This window comes from Diceros bicornis, chromosome 28, assembly GCF_020826845.1.
Source record: "Diceros bicornis minor isolate mBicDic1 chromosome 28, mDicBic1.mat.cur, whole genome shotgun sequence".
In the NCBI taxonomy this organism is placed as follows: domain Eukaryota; kingdom Metazoa; phylum Chordata; class Mammalia; order Perissodactyla; family Rhinocerotidae; genus Diceros; species Diceros bicornis.
In genome coordinates, this window is record NC_080767.1 from 10982582 (window position 1) to 11010496 (window position 27915).

The window sequence follows — 27915 nt, forward strand, 5'->3', positions numbered from 1 at the left end:
TCTATAATGACTTTTCCTGGAGGAGAGTAAGAGGTCGGGGAGGAGTCTAGTTATCTTAAGAAACGTAATGTACTATTTCTGAGTATGTGTGAATTAATTTTTTTTCATAAGAAGAAAAAAGTACTACTTGAAACAAAGGTCTTTTAAATGGAGATGTTTCCTTTGAAAAAAATTAAAGTAAAATAAAGTAGTAATCAAAATGTATTAGAAACATTATTGTTAAGAGTTTAATAGTCCTTTTTTCTAGCCCAGTAGCCACCAAAATACAGGCTATGCAATCGGCATTAGGAAATGACAATTGTGGGGGCCGGCCCTGTGGCTTAGCGGTTAAGTACGCGCGCTCCGCTACTGGCGGCCGGGGTTCTGATCCCAGGCGCGCACTGACGCACTGCTTGTCAGGCCATGCTGAGGCCACGTCCCACATAAAGTGGAGGAAGACAGGCACAGATGTTAGCCCAGGGCTAGTCTTCCTCAGCAAAATAGGAGGATTGGCATGGATGTTAGCTCAGGGCTGATCTTCCTCACACAAAAAAAAGAAAGTGACAAGTGTTTTCAGCAAACTATTCTAATTAAGCTGAAATGGCGTGACTTTTCTCTTGCAGTTTATGTGATTATTCTAGAATTCATTACAAATAATATTTCTTAACACATACAATCAGCATTGCAAAAATGGCCAATGAAATAATAAAATATTTTTAAAGAAAATAATGCCTTATGCTGTCAAGGATGAGAAAAAACTTGGGATTCTAACACATTTCTGGTGAGACTAAGTTGATATACCCCTTTTGCATAGCAATTTAACAGTATATGTAAATAGCCTTAAAAATGACTATCCTTTTGAACCCAAAATTCCACTTCAAATAATCTATCCTAAGGAAATGATCAGAGATGCAGATTAATTTTTATGGACTAAAATTATTTAATCAAAATATAAATTAGAGGGGCCGGCCCGGTGGCGTAGTGGTTAAGTTTGCGCACTCTGCTTCGGTGGCCCAGAGTTCGAAGGTTCAGATCCTGGGTGTGGACCTACGCACCGCTTATCAAACCATGCTGTGGCAGGCATCCCACATATAAAGTAGAGGAAGATGGGCAGGGATGTTAACCCAGGGCCCATCTTCCTCAGCAAAAAAGAGGAGGATTGGCAACAGATGTTAGCTCAGGGCTAATCTTCCTCACTAAAAAAACAAAATAAACAAAAATATATAAATTAGAAATATCTAATAATGTAGTTTAAAAAAATAATGCTACCACCATAAGTTGCAACCTTAGAAAATGGTATTTTTAAAAATATTTAATGAAAGGGGAAATATTCAAGATATAATGTTACGTGAAAAAGTCAAGACACTATAAATCTATAATTATTTCAAAATAAAAAGGATACATTATATAAATGTGTATGTATTTGTGTGTGTTCGGGGTTGTATATATGTGTGTGTTTCCCATAGAAAAGAGATTGAAGGGAAATACACTAAAAGGTAACTATTGTCACTTTTGAGTTGTAGGATAATGGATAAATAATTTTTATTTTTTGCTTTCTATTGTACTGTAATTTCCAATTTTTTATCATGACTATGTATAATTTTAGAATTAGAAAAGAGCTGAACATCCTTTTACAAAAAAAAAAAAAAGGGAGGGGTGTCAAAATAGAGGCTATCCAGAAGGATGGCCCAGTTCTTTAACATAGTCTTCAATGTAAAAAGCAGAGCTCAAAGTGGAACCCTGGCGCCCCAGCTCTTTGTCTTCTCTAGTCTGTGTGGCATAGACTTGAACAGAGAGCCCATTGCCCCATCTTAGAGATCCAAATTAAATTTTAAGTGAGAAAATGGCAAGAATAGTGAAGTCAAAGGGAAAATATTCTAATTAAACCATCTCCTCCTGTAGATAAATGCTAATTGTGTTGACCTTGACAGAGAAGACTGAATTCCTCTGATTCACAAATCCAACACTAAATTTTTTTCCCAAGCTTCTCATTATAAGGGAGATTCCTGGCCTCCCCTTTACGTATAAAACCCTCATAGCTAAACTCCTCTACTCATTTCTAGACTGTTGTATAAATTCTTCAGTTGTGTTTACACGATGTGGGAAGGGAGGAAAGGAATTGGCTGAACCAGCAAATTTGGCCAACATTTTATAAAAACAAATGTAGTCAAATTAGTGACACATATTTAGATTTCTCCCTTCCCTCATTTTTTGCCTCTCCATCCTTTCCCTTCTTATATCATTTCCTTTGGTATTGCATGAAATTGATAGCAACTTCAATAGCAACAACAATACACAGATTTATGTTATCAAGAGATAAACCCCTTCATTCCTTTTCAGCAACAAAGACAAAAGAAGGAAGTCACATTTTTCCCCAAAATTCATGAAGATAAGTTGAGTTAAATTCTTTTCATTCACAAATATGCTTGAGTAAACATATTTTTGTAAATATCAATTATTAAATAGTAACTTTTTAATTTAATATTGAAAAGTAACGAATAAAAAGCATTAGAATTTGATGAGAGCTTTTGGTTTGTTTGCCATATAGAAGGAAAATTAAATTAACTTTCCCTTCCTGAATAAGTACTTTCTTTTAGGTTAAAGAAAAAAACTGATCCAAATATGGCAAGACTAGCCTGCATATTAGCACCTAAAATAGCCTGTCTTCTAGAAGCTATTTATTATGGGCTTTTCACTTGAGATTGCATAGTTGCTCCATTATTACTTCTCATAAAAATGTAATTAAATTCCAGGCAAGTCTTAGGCCATTTAGGTCGGGTCTAAGGATTAGGTAGCACCAGACAGACTAGAAAGTGCCAGGCTAAACAGTTAATTCATGTAACACGATTTAATTGCCATAAATTAAGTGTGATCTAAATGAAGCGTGAATATTTTAAATGCAGTTTCAAAGGTCACAATGTTTTATGGTTGTAAGAATTGATACCCTGAGACAAGCTTAATGTCAGCCTTTTCGAGAACTAGAAAATCCTTCTTAATTTTGAAAGTCATTTAAATGTACTTTGTCTGAAAAGAGACTTTATTTGATTCAGTCAATCCATTTCTACTTGCATTTGGTATTTGTAATTAAATTTAAACTGGGGGACTGATTGTATTCATTCAACCTTCAACGAATAAGTTATTAGCCATCTACCATACACTAGACACTGATGAAGGTATTGAGGACATCTTAATGAACCAAATAGAACGAGGTTTGCCCTCACTGAGTTTATATTCTAGTGGGGGTAGCCAGGCATTAAACAAAATAAGTAAGTAAATTATAGTGTTTGTTAGAAGATAAGCGCTATGAAGGAAGAATAAAGTAGGGAAAGGATATAGGGGGTTTGTGGAGGAAGACATGCAATTTGCAATGGGGAGGGCGAGGCTGTCCTACAATGAAAATTATTTAGAGTTGCCAGTGACTTCACAGCAGGGCAGAGCAATCAGGACAGTGACCATCCCAGGAGACCAGGTGCCCAGTGAACTAGGCCAGCTCCATGTGCTGATCGAGGAAGGTGAGTCTAAAAATAAGTTGCAGCACCCAGGCACCCAGCTTTAGTTCTGAGACAAGAGGCTAGACCATAAAAGAAAAATATCAAGAGCAAGGAAGGGATGGAGATTTCTAAGCAGATGGAGATATTTCTAGAACTCAGAAACGGGAACCAGAGTTGAAGCTGAAGTACACAGATCAGGAGGAGAAAACCAGGATGGATCTTGGGGAAAAAATGGAACCTCAGTTTCTGGACCCCATGAGCAGCCAAGCCACCAGACTTTGAGATTAAGATGTTTGGTACTTCCTACTAGGGGCCAGGATTGGAGATCCTGGGCGGAGTGGGTGGAGATCAAGGATGCAGGGAGAGGAGGGATGCTGAAGCTGGGAGTCTTGGTTGACCTGAAAGGCACAGCCAGGGATCAACTCTGCTCAGGTCTCAAAAAGTTGTGATGAGGCTGCTTTTGGTTGCCCTGCTCAGTGCAGAGAGCAAATCTGCTCCCCTCTGAGTGTCATCCTCAGTGAACCAGAGCATTACAGATCCAGACAAGACTCCTGGCCCATGACTCTATAGGTTGCTCTAATTATCAAGAGGAAAGTTATTTAGTCAAAGGAGACTCTAATGATCCTTTTCCAAGGACCCTCCCCAGCACCAGTGTTGAGCGGCTAAACTCAAATAAAAGGACTAACTGAGCAGATTGCTGTTTTCTCCAGCACTTCGTGGGTTAGCCAATGCCAATTCACGGCACTTTAGTGAACTTAGTTGCTGTGAAGCAGTTTCTCAACCTCAGCATTATTGACATTTTGGCCCAGATCATTCTTTTCTGTATAGGGGTAGGGGACTGTCCTGTGCACTGTAGGATGTTTAGTAGCATCCCTGGCCAGGTGCCAGTGGCACCCCGTCTCCCACTAGTGACAATCAAAACTGTCTCCGTACATTGCAAAATGTTCTCTAGGGGCAGGATCACCCTCAGCTGAGATCCACAGCTATAAAAATTTACGAAAATGAGTATAAGTCAAAGACTTATTTTAAAAAGTTTTTGAGTATTTTTGCTATGCAAGATATTACACACACAAAATTAGACACAATAAGGTGCAAAAATACTATCTGAATATCAGAAATGACTCCCAACAATTGGTTGAGGACAAAGTTTTCTATACTGAAAAATAAAAGCAGTGTGTGTTTTGGAAACAATTTAAGTTATTACATCAAAACATAATAAAAGTGGTTAGGAAATGCATCGAGCAGAGGAAGCACCGCGGATCACTATCCGTTAGTCACGAGCTGGGCTGGCAGCTGCCCTTTGGGACTTGATGCTACTCTGGTGGTGGGAATAGGGGTAGATTCAGATCATCAGCTTTGGATTTAGAAACTTAGAAACGTGAATCAGAAAGGGCAGAATTTGAGGTCTGTTATTTGGAAGTCCTCCAGGCTTTGATATGCCTGTGTTTAGAAACCTTGGTAGGTAAGGGCTCTAAAATCTTCCCTCTCCACATCTAATTTCTATCTAGGGTGTACTTCCTAGACTTCTCTGCATCCACGTCCTCCATACCTTTTACTGTAAAATTATCATTGCCACTGGCAGACTTTTAGGATTCTTGTCACTATCAATCAGCATTTGGATCCACGCTGCCTAGAGGAACTGAGAAGCAGATATTTAAAAACTAGCAGGGATGAAAGAGGAGTCAGAGATTTGAGAGAGGAAGCATGGAGGAGCTATCCTGAGAAAGGAGTAAAGAAGACACTCCTGTTGAGATAAAACCATGTCATCAAGAAGTCATGTGATTTATGCTTTGGAGAAATAAAAATGTACTTGTTTATTCTTTCACTTGTAAAAATATTTGGGGGTTTTCTAGCTGATCACTCATCATCCCTATTAAGTAATTATCCTTGATTTTCACTTATCATGATGAGCAGTTATAATAATGATAAATATAGTGTATTTTTAAGAACCACCAGCTCATCAGATTGTAAAAGGTGTTTTATTAATACAGAGGATGAATAATATACAGAGTTGAATATTTGTTTGAGGTTGATAGAATTATGGGGTTCTTATCTCTTTCCTCTGTTTTAAAAATGAATTTATAATCAACTTATTTAAAATACTGAGAACATCTACATCCTTTAGTTATAAAAATAAGAGTAACTAATATCTACATAGATCTCACAATTTACAAAATATTTTTATAACTACTTCCTATGATTTGCATAATAACCCTGTGATGTAAGGATTATTTGAAACTCATTTTGCAGGTAAAGTAACTGAAGTTGAGATTAGTTGATTTAAATATAGTCTGTTCTTAGGATGAAAACCATGCCATCAAGACAAGTAGACTGCTGTCAGACTTCAGTGTTTTCACCATGTCTGTAGGAGAAAGAAACCACAAGAATCTTGTTCTGTGAAGCCCTGAAATTAACTATCCAAGGAAATGATATATTCAATTTTGTCAGAAACTTCTTTTTGAAGCATTAGATAATATTTGATGTATGTAGATCAATTTGCACCAATCGTGTTTGTATTGTACTAGAAAAAAAGTCAGATTCATTGCCAAAGTGATGAGAAAAGTGCCTCATTTAATGATGACATATCATAGGTATTCTATCATATTCTTGTTGGAAAATTGTTGGCTAAAAAATTCAGGAATTCTTGTTCTGTTGTGACAAGCGCAATACATTTAATCAGGGGCGTGCTCTAAATCCTTGCCCCTTCTTAGTGCCTGTGTGTGTGTGTGTGTGTGTGCGCGCGCGTGCACGCACGCACGTGCTACCAAACATAAGGAGCTAAAGTGCTTTCTTTGTGGCCTGATGCCTACACGTATTTTTTTAAGTACATGAAAATATAAGCTTAGAGGGTTATGATTAGGAGCATGGATTTAGAGCCATAGTTTTTAGTTTCTAATCCCAGCTGTTCTACTTATTAGCTGTATGAACTTGGTCAAGTTAATTGACGTCTCTGTGCCTCAGTTTCCTCATCTGTGAAATGTGGAGGTAATAATAGAGTCTACCTCATAGAGTTGTAGTGAGGAGGAATTGAACTAATATTTCAAAGCATTTAGAACAATACCTAGTATATACTAAGCACAGTGTATTGGCTATCATTATTATTATCTTATTATTATTACCTAGGATCCATGGCAGTCTTACTCAAACATCTCATCAGCTCGGTACATCCTTGCAAGGAAATGGGATGAACATGGTAACTGCAGATAAATATCTTCATTGGGAAACTTCCAGTTTGAATAAAGCATGTTGAGAAAACATTTCACTCACTTTTCCTAAAGAAACGGTTGTTTCTGGAAGGAATGGTCTTCACATTTGAATTGAGAACACATTTGCAACAGCTAAATGACTTTCTCCAGTGAGATTTTCCACTGGGGATCTTAATGTGGCAAAAGAAAGCAAAAATGAACTATATTCATTTCTTTCTATCTTGTATTTTATTTACAATGGTGATTTGATGAGAGATGCGCTCTAGAATTAAGAGTTGGTGATTGAATCAGAACGTACTTTGAGGAAACTGAACATAAGAATTCCTTCAGTGTTCCCCTTCCACTGTCGTAAATGGCGTGGTGAACCTATGCCACTTGCTTGTACTTGATTGTGCAGAATAAAATTTTCATCAGTTTTCCAACTAAAACAAAGGGCCAGGAACTGATTTGAGGGCAAGTTTCCTTGTTTCTTGAACATCATAGGAGAAAAGCTACCACAAAAGATTCACAAAGCTGGTTAAATTTTGAAAACAAGAAAATGTTCAAGTATTCTCAATATCACACAACACAATAGTTCTTTAATTCTCTCTTTCATTGCATTGTTTTGCTCTACATAGACAAGAGAGCAGTCCTCTTGTAGAAATCTTTGATAAAGAGGCTGGGAACATACGTTAAGGAAGGAGTAGAATTCCTCCCCCTTTTCAGAGAGTACTATTACCAACCTAACCCAGATAACTGGCTTTTGTGTCTTTTTCACTATCCTTTCTTTTTTAAAGTTCTATGTGTTAGTTTCTCCACATGAAAATGTGTAGAAGCCATGCTTTCATGTCCCCATGTATTAATACTCAAACTGACAACCATTGCAACTTCTCAGAACCAGAAGTGGCGGCATTTCTTTCAAAGATGTGCATGTCTAAGTAAAACTGTACCCATCAGGATTTCCCAAGTTCATTATGACTTCCAGATTCATCGTGTGTCACGAATGTCCCCGGTAAAAAGTCTTTCTCGTGTATAGCACGAATCTTCATACTCTAATTTAAAGGGTTTTTTTCACTCTTGCTGCCTTGAAAATGAAGATTGATTTCCAAATTTTGATTTAAAATTTTCCCGCCTCATGAGTCACTTATGAAGTCTCAATTTTCAGTTACTCTCTTTATTTGCTAGGCGCCTAGAACTATGCTGGATTTGTGAAGTTTATAAAAAAGGGACATGAGTCCTACAACTCACATGCTAAATGTTTTGATGTCAACCCTGTGTTCAATAGAATCGGGGATGTGAGACACCAACATGCATAAGAAAATTTGCACAAGTTCTTTTGTTCTTTTTTCCTCTTCTCCTGTTAACCTTCTCTGAAGTTTCTTCAGCAATTCATTCATTGATTCCACAAATATCTATTAAATGTTTACTGTGTGCCAGGTTTGACACTAGGTGCTTAGAAGACAATGTTAAGCAAAAATAGATGTGTTCTCTGCTGTTATAGAGCTTATGTGTTCTACTATTCTAATGGGAGAGATGGACATTATTGAATAATCACACGAATGTAAAATTCCTACTGGGACAAGGGGTACAAAAAAGAGGTATAATGGTACCATACTAGTCTAAAATAGGAGTATTTTTTCCAAGAGCCTATGTAATATGTGATTATTTGTTTCTCCCTATTCACTATTTTTAATTGAGGTTTAAGTAACATATAGCATTATATTAGTTTCAAATGTACAACATAATGATTTGATATTTGTATATATTGCAAAATGGTCACCACAGTAAGTCTAGTTAACATCCATCAACATACATACTTACAAAAGTTTTTTTTCTTGTGATGAAAGCTTTTAAGATCTACTCTCTTAGCAACTTTCAAATATGCAATACAATGTTATTAAATATAGTCACCATGCTATACATCACATCCCCGTGACTTATTTATTTTATAACTAGAAGTTTGTACCTTTTGACCCCCTTCACCCATTTTGTCCAGCCCCCTGCCTTTGGCACCCCCTACCTGTGGAAGTCATCCCTATTCACTCTTAAGTGGGCAAGATCTATACACATTTGGTGTTCGTCAGCAGATAGAAGTGTATCTGCTCTTCAGAGCTTAAGCTCGAGAGCAGGTTGGTGTGCAGAGCATTGAGTCCAAACCCAGGTTAACAGGCTTTCTACTAGTACTCCTCAGCTCCAGTGACCCAGCATCTCCCCGTACCTCCACTGCTAAAAAGATGGAGGGCACACAAAGCGACAGGGCACACATGCACTGCTCTCTAGACCTTGCAAGTCTGTTCCTCTCAGAAGCAAGATGCCAATGCCTATACCCCTGCCACTTCCGGCCTAGTGTGTCTCTAAATGCGTTTAGAAGAATGAGGGAGGAGAGGAGGCAGCTCCAGGCAAATTCAAAGAGCAGAACTCATCCAGTGGAGTGACAGCAGCCCTTTTTTCTAAGCCGTCCAAATCCTGGATCTCTGAGTCAGGGGCCAGACTGTAGGAGAGAGAGAAAATCACTCCCCAGATTTTCCCCGGTGATCTCTGTCTTCTGAGGAGAAGCATGAGTTTTCCACAAGGTAAAACTGTGTGCGTGAGAGAGAGAAAGAAACCTCTCACTGGTTCTTCCTTGGGCTGGCATTTTGAGTTGCCATCTTTTTTCACTGTCTTCATGTATATTTTAGTGGACAATTGGGAGATGCTCTATCAGAAGCTCTCAGCAAGGTGCCATTTTAAACTGGAAAATTACACAGTTATAATTTAATATAGAACAATTGGCCTTCAGTTCAGAGGCTTCACCTAATGTCACAGGTTCTTTGTGCCTAAAAGGAAGTCAGGCTTTCCTTTGCTCACCCCACCAGTCCCTGCTAATTGTGACTCTACTGTCTGGGTCTAGGCTTCCTAACGAAGGTCTCCAGTGAGGAAAGGGACACAGTCCTCTTCAGCAATGAGCAGTTTAGTTATGTGTTTTGACAAGTTCTTTGTTCAGGAGGCCTAAAGATATCCTGGTATGAGCCCTATCATCCTTTGCCAGTACACCAATTGTCTGTGGCTTCAAAGATCCTCGTCATGCACATTTGCTGGTTATGTCACTGCTTCTCCTACTACATTCTTGGTTGAGTAAAAGGGTGGAACCCTGCACTGATTCCATAGCAGGGCCCAGGTCACAGTTTCACCTCCACGTCCTAAATTGCTAGTGATCAGAGATCCTAACTTGTCCAAAGACATCCTATCTGAGGTCAGATGGATCCAGGTAAAACCCTGAGGAAAAAAATAAGGACTTTTTAACACCTTCATGTTCCTCTTTCTTCATCCTTTGGCTTGCCTGATGGGTGTCAGATTCTTTTAGGCCACAAAGGTTTCCTTAGCTGATCTGTGTCATCATGACAGGGACCACAGACATCAACAGAGGCCAGTCCTTTTGTCCTAATTCCAGGCTTCTTCTAGCCTCCTGGTCTTCTTAGCATTCTAATGCCCCTCACCCCTGAGGGATGTGGGAATTCACAACCACTTACCCCATTCCATGCCGGAACATATGGGTCTTATGTGGTGGCCCTTGGGCTAATCAGTTTGACCCTCCCTCTGTCATTGTTAATGCAGGTGCCCTGTTGCTCTGATACCATGCTGGGTGTGAAACTTCTCTAAAAGGCTTGCAGGGCTCCTGAGCTACACTCTAAGAAGCACAGGACACACTTCAACTGGGTTTCCAAAAATCATTCTGGAGATTTCTATCGCCTGCCCCTGGAGTTTGACAGCCAGCATGAGGCAGAGAGCATGTCCCCTTCATCCCTTCAGCCGGACCAGGCAGGGTTCTGTCAGCCGCGTCCTCCCCTGCTTTAGGGCTGATTTTAGAACCTCAGCGGTCTCGTCCTCCAGACCACAGCTCTTGTTCTTCCCGTCCAAGCCTTTTTGGAATTCCAAACAAACAAAGCAACACAATAACAGCAAGTGTCTGAAATACAGAGCTGTGGCAAATCAAGAGCACTTTACTTTTAGACTTTTGTGTCTGCTGTAAATCCACTCAGAAATTTAACCAGCTCCCCTGAAGCCACTGGGAGCACAGCCATGAGATAAACAGAACCCGCTAGTGAGGGTTACAGGACTGAAAAATGTATCTGCTAAAATGTCAAAAATATAATCTCACTTAAAGAATTTTAGTCACCAATTTTGGGGCATATAGACATTTTTAAAAACATCTTCAAATCATACCTTGCAATACAGGAGACCGTAAATGGCGTTCCTCCTGACTCTCAGGACAAAAGCAGCTATTTCTAGCTTCTGAGCCTTGTAAAGTACACACAAGGAGCTCAGGATTAAGTGACAGAGGAATGGCTGGAGTTCCTGACAAAAGCCCCACGTGATCTGACGTCTGTGAGTCACCGATGCAGGTTCCAGCGCCTTTTGTTGGCACGGCCTGTGCCAGGCAGGTGGGTTCCTCGGGCTGCCGCAGTGCCCTTCTGAAGCGAGATCCAATCTACCAGGACGAAATGTTTAGGAAGGAGATGCTTGTTAAGCCGCCAGGAGAAGCAGACATGATCAAGAAGAGGCAGAGAGAAGAGAGGAGAGCAACTTGCAGCAACGATATCACGTGACAGCAAAGACGAAAGCTGCCCGTCACAGAATCACTGTGACCATGGAGCTGGCACTTCGGACACCACTCTGAGGAACCCAGAATTCCTCTGTCTCAGAAAAAACAAACTCGCCCTAATTGGAAGCACTTCTGACAAATAAAATGCCAGAGGAAAATGCTGTCACTTTTCCCTTTTCAATCATAAATTACCCTAGTTTCCTGGAAAAGTGTGTCTAGATAGACTTATTGCCCCTTGAAAATGCCAGAGACCTGGTCTTTGCTTGAAGATGTAAAAAAATTCCTAACCATTCAGACTTCCAGAACCTGGGGGTGAACATTGCCACAAGTGATCAATGAATGCCTACTCTCCGAGGCATGAGGGTGAGCCGGCTGGAGCCATTACAGGAGCCAGTTCTTGTTGTGACAAAGCGCATTCTGGCAAAGCCACAAAAAAGAAAATTATAGCAATCGATACAGATCAAAATGAAAACCGGATGAAGGTTTCAACCAAACCTGTCTTCACCTCTGTAATGGATTAACTTCTGGGTACTAACATCAGCACAATTTGTAGATTCAGGACATTGAATGTGGGAGTCAAAATTGGGTAGAAACTTAATTGAAACTATACTAGACACTTGACATTTACAAGGGTTAACACTACCTCCCACACTTGCCAACTTCCCCCATAATTGAGCTGCATTTGAAGTCCTCTTTATCCCTTTAAGCGACTTGTACATACCTTGGCTCTGCACAGCCCCTCTGGATATATTTAACAAACGACAGTCCACAGATAATCTATAGATGTACGGTAGGCTTTGAAAGAATTCACAGTGAAGCCTCCTATAAGGAATCTTGCTTATCCATGCTCAAGCTTATTGGGGCTAATCCTATGGAATTTACCAGAGAACAGATAAAATCTAGGAAATATAGCCTACCCACAAGATTCTCAGCCAAATAGCAAAGCCAGTGTGGTAGGAAGAATAATGTCTCCCTCTCCCAAAATGTCCATACCCTAATCCCTGGAAACTGTGGCTATGTTACCTTACATGACAAGAGGGAATTTACGGTGTGATTAAATTAAGGACTTTGAGACGAGGGGATTATCCTGGATTATCCAAGTGGACCCAATGTAATCAAAGGGTCCTTATAAGAGGGAGCAGGAGAGTCAGAGTCAGAGAAGATGTGACCATGGAAGCAGAGATTGTAATGACATTGCTGAAAGGGGGGTCACAAGAAAAGGAATGAAGGCAGCTTCTAGAAGCTGGAAAAGGCAAGGAATGAATTCTAACCTGGAGCTTCCAGAAAAACCTATTTTGGACTTCTGACCTTCAGAACTGTAAGAGGATCAGTTTGTGTTGTTTTAAGCTACTGAGTTTGTGGTAATTTGTTACAGAAGTAATAGGAAACTAATACAGTCAACGGGGTTCATCTTTAACACTCTGCCTTTCTTCTCATTTTCTCTTTCCAACATCAAATGAAACATCTAATTCAATCAAAGTTTCTGGAACAATGTTCTTTCTTTTAGGAACAACTCTCTAACAATCTCATTCACTCTCACCTGCCGTGACGTTATAAATAACTCCTCCGAGGAGAATTTGCCTTTCCAAACAGGACCAGGGAGAATATATTTTCTATAGAAGGAAAGAGAACTGATGCTGAATAACTACTTAATGCTGGGACCATAGAGGGTATTTTGCACGTATCTTATTTCACCTTTCCAACTCCTCTCTGAGGTATCGCTTCCCCCACCATTTTGTAACTGAGGGTTCCAAAGTTGAGAGAGAGTAAATAACTTATACTGTGAATGAGTCACCAGAGGTGAGACTAGTAGAGCCCAGGTCTAGATGACTCCAAAATTCAAGTTCTTTCTTGCCTGTAATTTACTGATACAAAACAGTGAAATGCTATCAGCAGACTGTCAGCCTCAATCTGGAAGAAATGGCGATCTGGGAAGCAGGCACCACTCGCTGGAAAGATCAGGTGAGGGGACAGTTAGACTCTGGGAGGAGCTTTCTGATAGGTCGTCGTGGACACTCACGCTGTGTCTCCTCTCAGGGACAAAACCAGTCGACGGTGCATGTTGCCGTTTCTAATGATTGTTTTAAATCTGCTTATAGGGGTATTTGCGTTTGGACTTTTTGCTACTGACATTTTTGTCAACGCCGGACAAGTGGTCACCGGACACCTAACGCCGTACTTCCTGACGGTGTGCAAGCCGAACTACACCAGCGCGGACTGCCGCGCGCACCACCAGTTCATCAACAACGGGAACATCTGCACCGGCGACCTGGACGTGATCGAGAAGGCTCGGAGATCCTTCCCCTCCAAACACGCTGCTCTGAGCATCTACTCCGCCTTATACGCCACAGTGAGTGTGCGAGCTGGGCGTCTCTCCCAAGTCCAGTTTTGGCTGAGATGTGTGTCTCTTTCCCCTGCTCACTCTCCTTCTTTCATCGCTGTCATTTATAGTGATTTTTTGTGTGTGTGAGGAAGAGTAGCCCTGAGCTAACATCTGCCAATCCTCCTTTTTTTGCTGAGGAAGACTGGCCCTGGGCTCACATCCATGCCCATCTTCCTCTACTTTATAGGGGACTCCTCCACAGCATGGCTTGACAAGCAATGCGTTGGTCCCAGCCCGGATCCGAACCCGCGAAGCCGGGCCACGGAAGCGGGGCGCGTGCACTTAACCGCTGCGCCACCAGGCCGGTGCCTATAGTGATTTTTAAAGTCTCCTTACAACATGTTTTTCCTGTATTATATCATGTTGTTGCCCCCAGCCCCAACATCCCAGTGTAATATTCTGACCTGCCAGATGATATTAGTTCTGGAAAGAATGTTGATAATCACTTAGTCAAATCTTCCCATTTTAGAGATGCAGAAACTGAGGCCCAGAGACTGGCAGAGAAACACAAAGTCAGAGCTGGGACCCAGGCTTCTGGCACCGCGTCTGAGATTCTCTCACTGTCCCAGAACTCTTTGCCAAAGTTTTGGTTGGTTCCAGAATGGCACACATTTCTCACACCTGCCTACAAATCTGCAGGTTTGGCCCTATGTGAATGGCTGCCTGGCGATGCAGCAGACGCAGGATAGACACAGCTCTCCTCAGCTCCTCCTCACGCTCTGCCCCATCACTCTGCCAGGAGAGATGCGTGATCCCGCAAGACCCCCAACACCCGGAAGTTCACTTCTCACGGCTCCCCAAATCCCACAGGCTTTGACTGTCCCCACTGGGTATAATGGTCTCTTTAAATTTTTTACTTTCATCGGGAAAACCTAAAGCGTGTCCCACGTCTTAAAATACAAGAAGAAACAATGGTGTCCCTCTTATTTTTCCACTCTTAGATTGTATCCGTTTTGGAAATGATTTCACCTTTCTCTGGCCTGTGCTTCCTTCCGGAGAGTGTGGAAGTATAGTGATCAGCGCAAAGGCTGGGTATCATGTGTATTTACCTGGGGAAGAGGAACTGTTGGTTGCAAACACCCGTTTTCCTTACTTAACTTATTTTATGTTCAGGATAGTCTAGGGATTCTCAGTGAAAGCTGAGGGAAGGAGAAGGCAGAGGAAAGACCCCTTTCAAACCATCCATTCTTCCCAGAGATTCTGAGCGCTCCCTCGCCCCACCCCCAGGGGAGCTCGTTCCCACCCCCTCCAGTGGGAGTCACTGTGCTCCCTACCGAGAGTCGGCCTCTGATGGAAGAGTGTCCGGGCCATCGCCCCGAATACTTAGATTCAGGGTGGAAAAAAGGTGACCTTCTACAGGTCTGGTCTATTTAGCAGAGTTTTAAATAAATTGCTGAATGTTCTCTTTAAGAGATTGGTTCCTTTGTGTGTCATTTACAGGATCACATCTATAGGATCAATTTGTCAACCAACAAGTAGCCCAAATAAGTCTTACTAGTTATTCCTTTTAGATCTACTTTTTAATGAATACATGATAAAAGTTATTTCAGCTGCCCCACACTAAGGAAACATGAATGTAAATGATATAGATGCCTCAATTTGCAAAACAGATCAATTGTAGCTTGGTGAGGCTTCTTTGCTTCACCAAAAAAAGAAAAAAATTTATGCCGGGTATTTTTTACATGAAGGAAGTCCTCTAAGACATTTAGCATATTTGCCATTTTTCAAAGTATTGATTTGTCCTAAGTTGTCTAGAACCTAAGTTATATGAAGCAATGTACTCTCGTACCTTTCTCTGTATTTTTATCTTAAAGTCATTGCTGTGTGAAATTAATTTTTACAACATTGTTATAAAAATAAATCTGTTACTCATAATAAACTACTATCTCATCAAATGAGATATAAATTTCTTTTGGGGAACAAAGAAGTGAGTATAGTCAGCTCACTCAGAATAGATGCTGCTGTAGCACATGTTTTCAAGGATTCAGATATAATCCAATTCAGATCATGCCCCACAGACAGACTATAATCAGATAAACCCTGAAACAAGATTCCAATTGTGTGAACATTCTCTGAGCCCCTATTATGTGTGAAGTGCTTTCAGAAATTACTCAACAAGGATCTCCTAAGTATTAGTTGATACTGTGAAGAATACTAACCATAGGCCCACACTTCTAATAGTTTGTAATCTTATACAAAAGATTTATAAAGGATATAATTAAAAAACAATATAGAAGCATAAAAAATAAACTTAAATATATCTAGTATAGATGTTAAGTAACATTTCCTACACAGCCTCAGAATGGTGTAATGATATGCTCTCATTTATGTAACAGATCTAACCAGTTTTGTAGGGCATCTGTTATATGTAGTCAAGAGAACCCCATCTTTTTGTATTCACACGTGTTGAAACATCATCCTAGGAAATTAACAGTTTCCATTGTAACATTGTAAAATGCATCTATTTGAACTTATATGTTCAGGCCATACAACCACATTGTAGACTATAATTTAAGTATCGACATACTATTTCTCAGGGTTGTAAACTCATTTAGCACATTTGTTAAGAAATGATGGATCGATAATGCCCTCTAGTGGTTTCTTGTAATCATTATCAAAGGTGATCTAACAAAGTACTTATTTGTGAGAGGTACATCTTCCTGCTCTAGGCCACCAAGGATACATTTGATAACTGAGCATATGAAACTTAAGAGTCTTGCTCAGCTCCTCACAATGACATAAGAACAGTCTGCATCTTAGGTGCCATAAATTACCTCATCCTTTACTTAGTTCAGGTCTTCCCAACCTTTTGGATGTGGTGGCACACGTAGAAAAGTTTACTATTTTAAAACACACTGGAGTAAATGAATGGATAGAGCTGATCACAGTTGTCCCAAGGAATGTGGGAAATCAATTTTCCAGCACAGCTGAAACCCATTTGTGTGACACACTTGTTTGGAAGTTCTAATTCAGTCAATCAGCTACTCAGTCAATACTTTTGTATTTATTAACTGAAGGTGTGAAGAATCAGCTGGAACTATGAGGGACGCAAAAAGAAAACTGTGCAGCCGCTCACCTACCTGGTCTTCTCTGTAAAATTCATTCTCATAGAGGGTTTATTTGGTATCTGAGAATCTTACATGGGTTTCCTAATACCCCAAATGGTTCTTTAATTTATTGCATAAAAACTGCGTGTTCTAAATCTGATCATTATCGTGCAGTCATTCTTTGTGTCACTGTAATTTCTGTTCACATGCCCACTAGAATACAAAACACTATGATTTCTGTATATTTATTCCTTGTTCTTGCTGCGCTAGTTTCCTACCCACGTTCTTAACGAGGTAGCTTAGTGGAGTTGTTCAACCAGTTGGTATGGCTGCTTCGGCACGCCCCTGTTTGTATGCGCTGGTGTGTGTACGTGCACGCGTGTATATGCACCGTGTGCAGAGACTGCCCGGTCACTCCCCAGTCTCTGTCCTCTTCCAGATGTACATCACAAGCACAATCAAGACAAAGAGCAGTCGACTGGCCAAGCCGGTGCTGTGCCTCGGGACCCTCTGCACAGCCTTCCTGACAGGCCTCAACCGGGTGTCTGAGTACCGAAACCACTGCTCCGACGTGATTGCGGGCTTCATCCTGGGCACTGCCGTAGCCCTGTTTCTGGTAGGTCAGCTTCCCTCCTGTGCCCTCTGAAGGCTTCCCAGGATCAGGGTGAGTCAGCTTTCCCAGAATTCACAGTCTAAGTCCATGTTCCTCTGACCCCGACCTCGTGAGTTGCAGTTATTCTCCAAGTATTATGCATCCTTTTGCTGCAAAAATGATTTCTAAAGCTCCTTTTCTTTCAGAAATATGATTGCATCTTCCCTCTAGGAGTGAGGGAGAAGAGTGCCCATAAAGGACAGCTTTCTCCACTCCCTTCAACAGTGGACTTGGGCCAGGGGCGGGCAGACTAGTAATTTGGCATACCTTCAAACCAGTGTTCTTTAAATATTTGTGTAGAATGTATTGGGAGCAGAAGCTAAGTGTTGCTTGAGGGAAGAGCAAAAGCCCTGTTGGAAGCAGACAGCCCCTTCTCTAGCATCCCAAGCAATTCAGCTCTGGCCCAGACTTGCATGTCCCACTCAGAAACATGAAAACCCTCAGCTGAGCATACCCAGACCTTTTAGAAGGCCTCTCTTATTATCTGGACAGGGCTTTTAGGCATCTTATTTCCACTATATGAATATATATATATGGTTTCTCAACCATGTATAAAATCTTGCTGGAGAAGAGTTTTTGTTAATACAGTTTTCTCCATGTCTTTACATTTCTGATGAAGTTTTAGTTCCTCAAATAGATAGGGGCCTGGCCACCTACTCCACTAGGAAATCCCTTAATCTGAGTTGAATTGGAAGAGAAGAGGTTAACTTTTATTGCTTTTTGTCTTGTTTTTATTCTTTTTACAGTTTTATTGAGGTATGAGAGGCATACAATAAATGGCACATAAGGTGTACAGTTTGATCAATTTTGACCTACAGATACATCCTTCTCTCCACTCTTCTCTTCCCCTCATGCCCAAACAACCACTGATCTTCTTTCCATCACTCTATATTAGTTTGCCTTTTCTAGGATTTTATATAAATGGATTCATATAGTATGTATTCTTTTTTTCCTGACATCTTTCACCCAGCAAAATTATTTTGAGATTCATCCATGTTGTAGCATGTTTCCATAATTAATTCCTTTTTCTTGCTGTGTAGTATTCCGTTGAATGTGCATACCATCAAGGTGCAGGTTTTTAATTATCTTCGAGGATTTAAAATACGCCCAGAAGGATTTACAGTAAATCACCAGGACTGGAGCTTCACGTATTGTATATGAAAGGAATCCCCTAATAATATTCAGCAACTCTCCCCTAGGAGATAGAAGCCATCACAGTCTGGGTGTCCCTCTTCCCACTCTGCCCTTTCTGGCCCAAAGCACCCATTAAGACTGGCATCTGTGAAGTCAGATGGATTTCACAGTCCTGTGACCTAATTCCTCCTTGTCCTATCCCTCCTCCTTGCCCTCCCCAACATACAAAATATGCATATGCCTCTTCCTACCTCTAACTCAGAGTTTCCCAGCTTTTTTATCTGCTAAGATACTCACAGAAAAATGCTCACATTTACTCAGAACACTAATTGGCAGGCTCCATTCTAATTCAAAATTATTTTTAATGGATCCAGGCTTTCTTTCTATAGTGAAAGATGAAGAACTTAAATGCCAATTCTCTGGGTGAAGCTGCAGGAAAAGTGGTGCTAAGATGATCCTAAGATTTGATGTCTCATAAGGAATATTTTCCTAAAACTGCTTTTTAAAAGAAGGAAAGAATACAGGTGACTTGAGGAGAAGAGAGGGTTTTCAAAGAGAGATCAATGGTACGTAAATGAAGGCTTGGGCTCAGAGAAGAGCCAAACAATTTTGCTGTCCATCCGTCTGGAGCCAGCCACCCCTGGCCAGAGAGAAAGAGCAGTGCTGACTGTCCCAAGCAATTTCATGGGATCTTTATGGGATGGAATCTGTGAAGTCCTCAGTTTGCTGAGGCCCTATCTACAAATTCTGCTTTAACATTAAACTTGTTTTCTCTCAGTAACTTGCAGCCCTGTTTCCTACCACTCAGTTACTATTTGGTCTCTTATTGCCTTCCCAATGGATGGCAAATGTCAAAATTTGTTTTCCACAAATGATCTTTATGTAAGACCCAGACCTGCTGTTGAATTGCTCTGGCAGGAGACAGACCCCACTGTCTCCCTCTGTGTCTATGTGTGCACATGTACACACCTCACATATGCACACACTATGCTGGGAAATGGGAGGGGAAGGATGTCGTGGAAGAGACTGGAGGCATTCCAAAGCAGAGACTTGGAGGGGAGACAGAGAGCAGAGCAATGTCTGAGAATGGGTGTATACTTACAGTACACATTCGTTATTGTTTTGTGTTTCCTATGAAGATGAAAGTGGGAGGAAATTATTAGTTGAGCAATTTCTACATGCCCTACACTATATATACATCAAATCATGTGCTCCTAGGACAACCCTAACAATATTCCTATCCTCATTTTATAGAAGAGGAAAGTGGGGCTCAAAGATAAGTAACTTGCCCAATGGCCATCCAACCAATAAGCCATGAATCTGACCTGGGTCTCCAACTCCAGAGCTCCTAGGCCCTCCTCTTCTCCCATTCCCTGAATGGAGGAAGTTTCAGAGAGCTGGAGAGTGAAGTGGAGGAAAGCCAGGGAGAGAATATTTATGTAAATGTTCTGCAGGGTTTGAAGAGTGACAGGAAAGATTCAAAGCCCCTGGATCTAGAAACAAAGATACAGAACAGTGGAAGAGAGAGTACAGACAGGGACAGATAAACTCTACATGGGCAAAAGAAGCAGAGAAGATGGTAAAAACAGACTCAGTTATGAAGAGGCCTCAGTCGGAAATAAGGAAAAATGGGTTATAATTTATAGGGATTTTTTTGGGGTTTTTGTGAGGAAGATTAGCCCTGAGCTAACACCTGTTGCTAATACTCCTCTTTTTGCTGAGGAAAATTGGCCCTGGGCTAACATCTGTGCCCATCTTCCTCTACTTTATAGGGGACGCTGCCACAGCATGGCTTGACAAGCGGTGCATTGGTCCGTGCCTGGAATCTAAAACCACGAACCCTGGGCCGCCGAAGCGGAGCACACCAACTTAACCACTACGCCACTGGGCCAGCCCTGGGAAAGTTTTTTAATGAAAGCAATAAAAGAAAAGTGCCAGGCCAGCCCTGTGGCTTAGCGGTTAAGTGCGCGCGCTCCGCTGCTGGCGGCCCGGGTTCGGATCCCGGGCACGCACCGACGCACTGCTTCTCCAGCCATGCTGAGGCAGCGTCCCACATACAGCAACTAGAAGGGTGTGCAACGATGACATACAACTATCTACTGGGGCCTTGGGGGGAAAAAAAAAGGGGGAGGACTGGCAATAGATGTTAGCTCAGAGCCGGTCTTCCTCAGCAAAAAGAGGAGGATTAGCATGGATGTTAGCTCAGGGCTGATCTTCCTCACAATAAATAAATAAATAAATAAATAAATAAATAAATAAATAAAAGAAAAGTGCCACCAATGAGTTATTTAATCTCAAGAAAATAGTAATCACATAATTTAAGGATGATCATCTTAGGTAGGAGTTAAGACTAGCTAAGATTGACTGAGTATCTGCTGTATGTTTGGCACTTGTTAAGAGGCAGAATATTACAGCGGTGTGATTTAGGGGCTGTGGCATTTAAATCTCTGTGTGACCTTGGGCAAGTTATCTAACCTGTCTGTGCCTCCTTATCTAAGCTGGAGATGACCACAGCACCTCCCTTGTAAGGTTGTTGGGTGGATTAAATGAAATAAGGTAAAACTCTCAGGACAGTGCCAGGTACGTGGTGGCCCTCAGTAAGCATGAGCTGTTATTATGAGGTGGTTTACATTCATTGTGTCCTTTAATCATTATAAATGCAAGGTAGGTATTATTATTCCCATTTTACAGGTGAGGAAACAGACTCAATGGGTGGATTGATTGTCAGTGGCCATCTGGTGATCCAGCAGATGCTTCCTCGCACTTAGAATGTGCTCAGCAGACACCCTGGGCCGTGTTCCAGGTCTTTCCATGGTCCCTACCTGCTGGCTCAAAGGAACAAAGTCAGTATGGTGATGATGTTGTAGGGGGAAGGCCTGCCAGCCTCAGAGGTGGCCAGGCATTGATGGCTGCAGTCTGACCTCAATCTTTTTCCCCTCATCCTGCAGGGAATGTGTGTGGTCCATAACTTTAAAGGAACACAAGGATCTCCTTCCAAACCCAAACCCGAGGACCCCCGTGGAGTGCCCCTAATGGCTTTCCCAAGGATAGAAAGCCCTCTGGAAACCTTAAGTGCACAGGTATAGTAAAGTGGTTTTAGCCAGTCAACCCACAGGCTCAGGCCTGTTATCTTGGGAGGTCCACTAATCCGTTCCTCTACAGGAAGCGGGAAACCACCGAATCCTGCCAGCATCAATACAAATCTGATGTAAAGGCCCTCAAGAACCTCACAGCTTCTGTCAGTTAGTCCTGCATTCATTCTGGGGCTTGGCAATCATGAATCCTGAGGAAGTTCTTAGTAGTGTCTAACTTAAACCCCAGCTGCTTCAAGATACCTGGACATCCAATGTAATACCACATTTATGAAATTTGGACCAATCATGTGGGAGGCCAATTGATTTAGTAACTAGCACAATATTTGGAAAGAAAAAGGTTTGTTGCATCCAGTGATAGATGTAAAGTGGAAGCACATTAAAAAGGTTATTATCTAAGTGTCCTTTTGGAGCTATTTTGATGACAACAATCAAAAAATCAATGTAACAATACTTCCTGATCACCTATTTACACGGGGACCTTGCTTCGTGCCAGGGATACAGAAAATAATTAGCCTCATGGTCCTTGCCCTCAAAGAACTCACAGATGATGAGGAACCGTGGATATCGATGAGTAATCATAATATGACATGCAGAATCAGAGGCCCACAAAGTGCTGTGTGAATACGAATGAAGAAAAAATCAATTCTGTCTGGGAACACAGGAACGCCGTGGAGAAGACTTGCCAGCAGAAAGGAGGCTCGCAAGATGTTATTAAGCACTTACTTTGCCTGGGACAGTTGCTAGGTGCTTTACAAATATATTCTTATTTGAACAAAAACCTTATTGAATTGATAGTGTAATTCCCATCTCACAGATAAAGATAGGAATATGAAGATAGTGTTGTTAAATTACTTGCCCAGGGCCACACATAGCTAGCGCATGTGGGAGCTGGGATGAGTAGTTCTTTAAGCGGACAGAGAAAGGGAAAACTAATAATAAAACAAGGTTTTATTATCATGCCACTTTTTTCAGGTAGCTGAGTCCTGCTAAAATGTTTATTTTCTGTAATAGTCTGTTTATCTTGAAATCTTGTTTGTATTTGGCATTTCCTTACTACACCATAGTGCAAGGAGAAAGTAAATCACCTCCCACTGGACTATCATGTACTTCATATCAGTATAGTAGAAAATATTTTTCACTATTTAAAGATTATTAACTATCAGACATCTCTCTGAGATAAACTATTTCTTTTCACATTTAATGAAGTCTTTCTAGTTTCATTAATGAACCAGAAAAAAAATAAAGCTATTTTCATCTTGGGAAAAATATTTCAGGCTCTGCATTCAACCCAATGCCAAGTACATTTTTGTTTGTTTTCCCTTAACCTGTATTAAGGTAAAAATTTTGACTTGGTCTAATTAGAAATAACGTACTGAAAAATTTATTACTGGTGTATTTATATACAGCCTGTTGATGCAGGTTGAATGATGAAATAAGCTAAATAATGATAACCTTGTAATGAAATAGTGAAATGGCCTCTCCTTGGTTTTTCTTTCCTAATTATGTTTCTGTACCCAGTGAAGTCAGCATGGTTCTCTCTATTTTTGAGGTGAAGCAACTGAAGACAAAGGTGAATTTAAAAAGCAAACTGAAATATTTGCTGAGTTCCACAAATGGGTCAGTCTCTGTGTCCTTGTAAATGCTTCCACTTTGCCCTGAACATTTTGGTCTAAGAACACCCCCTTTCCACCCCATCCTTCTGCCCAACACTGTTTAAGGACTACCCTCAGTCTGAAGCCTTCTCCATACTTCTCTCTCTCTTTTCCCTTAGGACTATTAATAGTTGACCAGGTCAAAAGATGTCCAGACCATATTTGGGGGGATTTCACTTGATAAATGAAGTGCCAAACAGGGTTTCAAACATTGCTATTCACAAGGCAAAGAATTCTTTAAAAATATATATTAATTCATTGTTCACTACAGGCAGTAGTTGAACTTCTTTCAAATCTGTTGATGTGTCTTTGTTTCCCTGTGTGTCACCTCATCTACATATAATTTGAGGCCTTTCTTGAATACCAGGGTTGGGCCACTCATGTGATTGCCCCTCAAAATTAGTGCCAATAGTGTCCCCTCATATCTGCCTCCCCCAAGGACTTGGAGATCTTTGAGGATCTTAACCTCATGAACCACGTCTTACTTACTCTCCATATTTCCTGGCATTCACTAGGTGTGAAATAAATGTTTCATGGATGGATAGATGCAACCCAGAATCAAAACCTGAACTAGACCCTTTAATCAAAACCAAGAACTTAAAATCAAACCATAGTTACTATCTGAACCTCCATGGAAAATAGAAATTTATGAGAAGCAATGAACAGGACTTCTGCAGGCTAGTCAAAATGAAGCTACAGGAAGGTGGATGGAAAGTGTTGCCTCTCAGGTGAGCCTTCCATACCAACTGTGGAAGATTCAAGCAACCAAATGTCTGCTTTTAGTATCAAATGTTTCCACTTGGATAGTTAGGAAGACATACCCTTTATTTGTTGGTCAATAAAAGAAAATGAGCATTTATTTTGAGTCATCACATTCAGTCCTCACAATAATCCTGCAATGTGCATTATTATCCTATTTTATAGATGAAGTAAGTGAGGCACAAAGAGTTTAAGTAACATGCCCAAGGTCACCCCATCAAAATTAAAACACAGGCCCATCTAATTCTAAAGGCTCTGCTTGTTCTACTACACCACACAGCCTGAGATTTCATTCAAGGAAAAGTCCTTTTTGAAATCTGCAACTCTCAGCACTGAGTATGGACTATAGGGGACAGTGTGTTTGAACTGAGCTGCACGGAACTGGTGAGTTTGAACTGAGCACCTCTTCCAAAGTAAATATGCCCTGTGTCTTCCTCTGTGGGCAAGAGCGGCCTGAGCAACTCCAGCAGCCATGGTTTCTGTTAGAAGCTGCTCCTTTGTACTTTCTAGGATAGAACCATCTTCCCAGGAAGAGGACCTTTTGGGATCTGAGAGAAGATATGAACCCCTCTTCAGAGCACACATTCACACACATGAGATCCATCCCGCTGTTCAAAATACCTCAGGGAGAAGATGGATGGGGAGGGTCCCTAGTCATTCTCCTTTCCTTCCTCCTGAGACATTCTTTTGCCTTCGCCACATGGAGCCCCCAGAGCTACAGTGCTCTTTCTTCCTCTCTAAAACTCAAATTTGAGCATTTGCCTTCTATGATTCCCGTTAGCACAGTTGATTGAGACAGAGTGCATCTTCTAAGATCTTTCCCAAGTACTGAGAGAAACCAAAAAGTAAATAATTATAGAATCCAAAAAAACAAAAATGGTCAAGTTTCCAAAGCATTTTGTGATCCTATAGTGTTATTGTGATCTCATAGAGACCCCCTTCTAGATTCCATAGAGTTATTATGATCCTTAAGAGACCAGCTTCAAGCTCTCCACGTTCTGCAGCCCCACCTCACGTTCACCTGAGCCATTGAGCGTTGAGCAGTGGTGTCCTTGTTGAACAGAGTTTATGTTAACAAAAAATTAAATTAGAGATGAAACAATTGTGTTAACTCACTCTAGGTGTAGTATAAAGTCTCCCTATGCCCCAGATGGGGGAAAGAAGACATTTTTTTCTTTAACACAAAGAAAGAAGAATCCAATCTGTGTGAGACCCGGATGCCTGAGACCTGACTCCAGGAGATTCTGATTCAGCGCTTCTGTGGTTAAAAAAGTTATATTTAAGAAAACATTTGCAGAGGAATTCTAATGGACCCCTTGATTCAAAACTAGTGATATTATAGTCTTCATATTATAAATAGAAAAAAAAGACTTGGAGAGTTAAAGAAATCTGCCCCAAATCACCAACTTAGTTAACGATAGGATGTTGACTTACCTTATCTTTACCACTTACTCTTAAATGGAATGTTATAAACATATAAGTGGCCAAAGTATTGGCCAAAAAGTTTTTTCAAAAAGAAAGCATGGGGCCGGCCCGTGGCTTAGCGGTTGAGTGCGCGCGCTCCGCTGCTGGCGCCCCGGGTTTGGATCCCGGGCGCGCACCGACGCACCGCTTCTCCAGCCATGCTGAGGCCGCGTCCCACATACAGCAACTAGAAGGGTGTGCAGCTATGACATACAACTATCTACGGGGGCTTTGGGGGAAAAATAAATAAATAAATAAAATTATAAAAAAAAAAAAGAAAGCGTATTATAAAAGTAAAAACATAAAAGGAAAAGTTATTTTTCACATTACGGCAAGCAATGCATCAAACCTTAGTTTTCACAAATATGATAGATAAAAGTATCTTGAAAAATACTGTATACTCGGTTTCTAAAATGCGTGGTTGAGCGCTCCAAAAATAATGTAAATCTGTGGTGTCCTAAAAACAAACAGGAATCAGGAAACCCACACTAATCCGTGAATCTGAAGCCACGGTTTCTTCAGGTGTTTGCCGGTCCCCTGGACTGGGGGTTTTAAGTTCAAACAGAAGAGAAAGCCTTGGCCCTGTAAAAGGTGGGGCTTATATATACAAGTTATATAAACAAAAGAGTGGCAGGTTATGTAATCAAGCCATATAAACAACAATTGATAGAATTACAAGGAAAAATGGACAAAGCTACAATCATAGTAGGAGATTTTCACACATTTCTCTCAGTAGTTAATAAGGAAAGAAAATATGGTAAAGATATAGATGATTAATAAGGTTGATCTGATGTGCATTGTATATAATCCTCTTCAAAACACATGAAGCATTATGAAAATAGCCATGCCACAAGACTGTAAAAGCAAGTCTCAAGAAATTTTAAGGAACCTACACCACCCACACCGCTTTCTGTAGAAGAAAAATTTAAAGATACCTAAAAACAAAAAAAACCTATCTATTTGAAAATATTAAACCCACTTCTACGTAACTCATGACTCAAAGAATAAATCATATGGAAAATTTCCAACAATTAAAACTGTTCAATATTAAAGATACTACATTAAAAAAGTTGTAGGATGCAGCTAAAGTTACTTTGAGATCCTTAGAAGTTCATATTAGAAAATAGTTGAGTAAGTATAATATAACACAGAATGATATAGAGAACAAGTTTAGATGAAGAGAGGATCTGATTTGGGTTGAAAAATCAGGGAAGATTTAATGGAACAGGTAACAATTACAATTGGAGGGGCCTTGAAGAGCAGACCAGGGAAAGGGAACAGCCTGTGCAAACTCGAGGAGACAAGTATACAAGGGATATTCAGGGAAGAATGAGGATGTGCGTGAGTTAATCAACTAAGATTTTATCTGCTTGTGTTTGCAGAATCACTCTGCCTCCATGACCGAAGTTACCTGAGACGGCTGATGTGTCACAAGCTGTTTTTTTTTTAATCACCTTCCAATTCAATACTTCAAGACACACAGTTACTGGATGTCAAACTGTGAAGACAAGTATTATGTTTATCTAGTTAGAGGCTAATGTTTTGTACATTTTTGTATGAGGAAGTGATGTAGCTTGCTCTGATTTTTTTTTTTTTGATCAGCTTTAATATATTTATGCCAGAATTTTAAACCAACAAAGTTTTCTTCTTGTTCAAGTGTGCATTGAAGAACCACATTTATTCAATGTGATATTTGTGTTTTGTGATATTTGTACACAAACCTTCTTTTCTCAGTTTTATAGACACAGAAATAAAATTAATATAACTCATTTTAACCTTTTATTACCACAGTTGCTGCCTCCTCCAGAATTTTTGAATTTTAATGAAAGTTAACTTTTGAGTTGCAGGGAGGATCTTGTTGGTTAATGGTAAATCTCAAAATCAATCGTGCAGAAAGAAATATTACTTTCAAAAAGAACTTTGTGTTCTGATCTCTTAACATGTTATTGCATTCCGAGTTAAAGTAATTTATTAATGAGGTCATCTGGTTACACAAACAATTGGCAGAATATCCTGGATTTGAGTGGTGTTGGGATTATATGATTCTTTCTGAGATAATGGCCTTTCCCTTCTAAGAAACTCAAGATCTTTCTGGAATTACATCCTTGGCCAGGCAGGTGACACTACAGCCTTCTTTCCAAAAAGCAGCCAGCACCAGCCTCCTGTGTCAACTCAAAAGTTTTGTATATCATATTGTATGGACTTTATATGAAAATGAATATTTTACAGTTTGCACAGTATTATTTTACAGAAAAGGGTATCAGAGCATCTACAACCTAGAGCCCCAGAGCAACAGCTTGACTTTGTGGCTTTTAATTGTTCTAGAATTTTAACTGCATCTCATTTTTCTAGCATGGTAATAACTAATGTGTAACTCCTCAGAGAGAAGGAGCTCCCTTGTCTGTACCTATCAGAATGTTTTCTTGACACTTCCATGTTGGCTCTTCTTAGCTTTTTTTGTACATATTTTTTTTCTAAAGAGAAGAAAAAAG

The 27915-nt window shown here is 40.5% G+C and overlaps 1 protein-coding gene across 1 annotated transcript in view; it reads left to right on the forward strand.

The window, feature by feature from the left end:
* Positions 1-27915, forward strand: part of PLPPR1 (phospholipid phosphatase related 1) — a 259026-nt gene extending 231111 nt beyond the window's left edge. Inside the window, exons 5-8 of the mRNA XM_058523663.1 lie at positions 13337-13587; positions 17107-17283; positions 21402-21533; positions 26806-27915. Coding sequence (XP_058379646.1) covers positions 13337-13587; positions 17107-17283; positions 21402-21533; positions 26806-26838 — 593 coding nt within the window. The 3' untranslated portion in view covers positions 26839-27915. The remainder of the gene's footprint in view (positions 1-13336; positions 13588-17106; positions 17284-21401; positions 21534-26805) is intronic.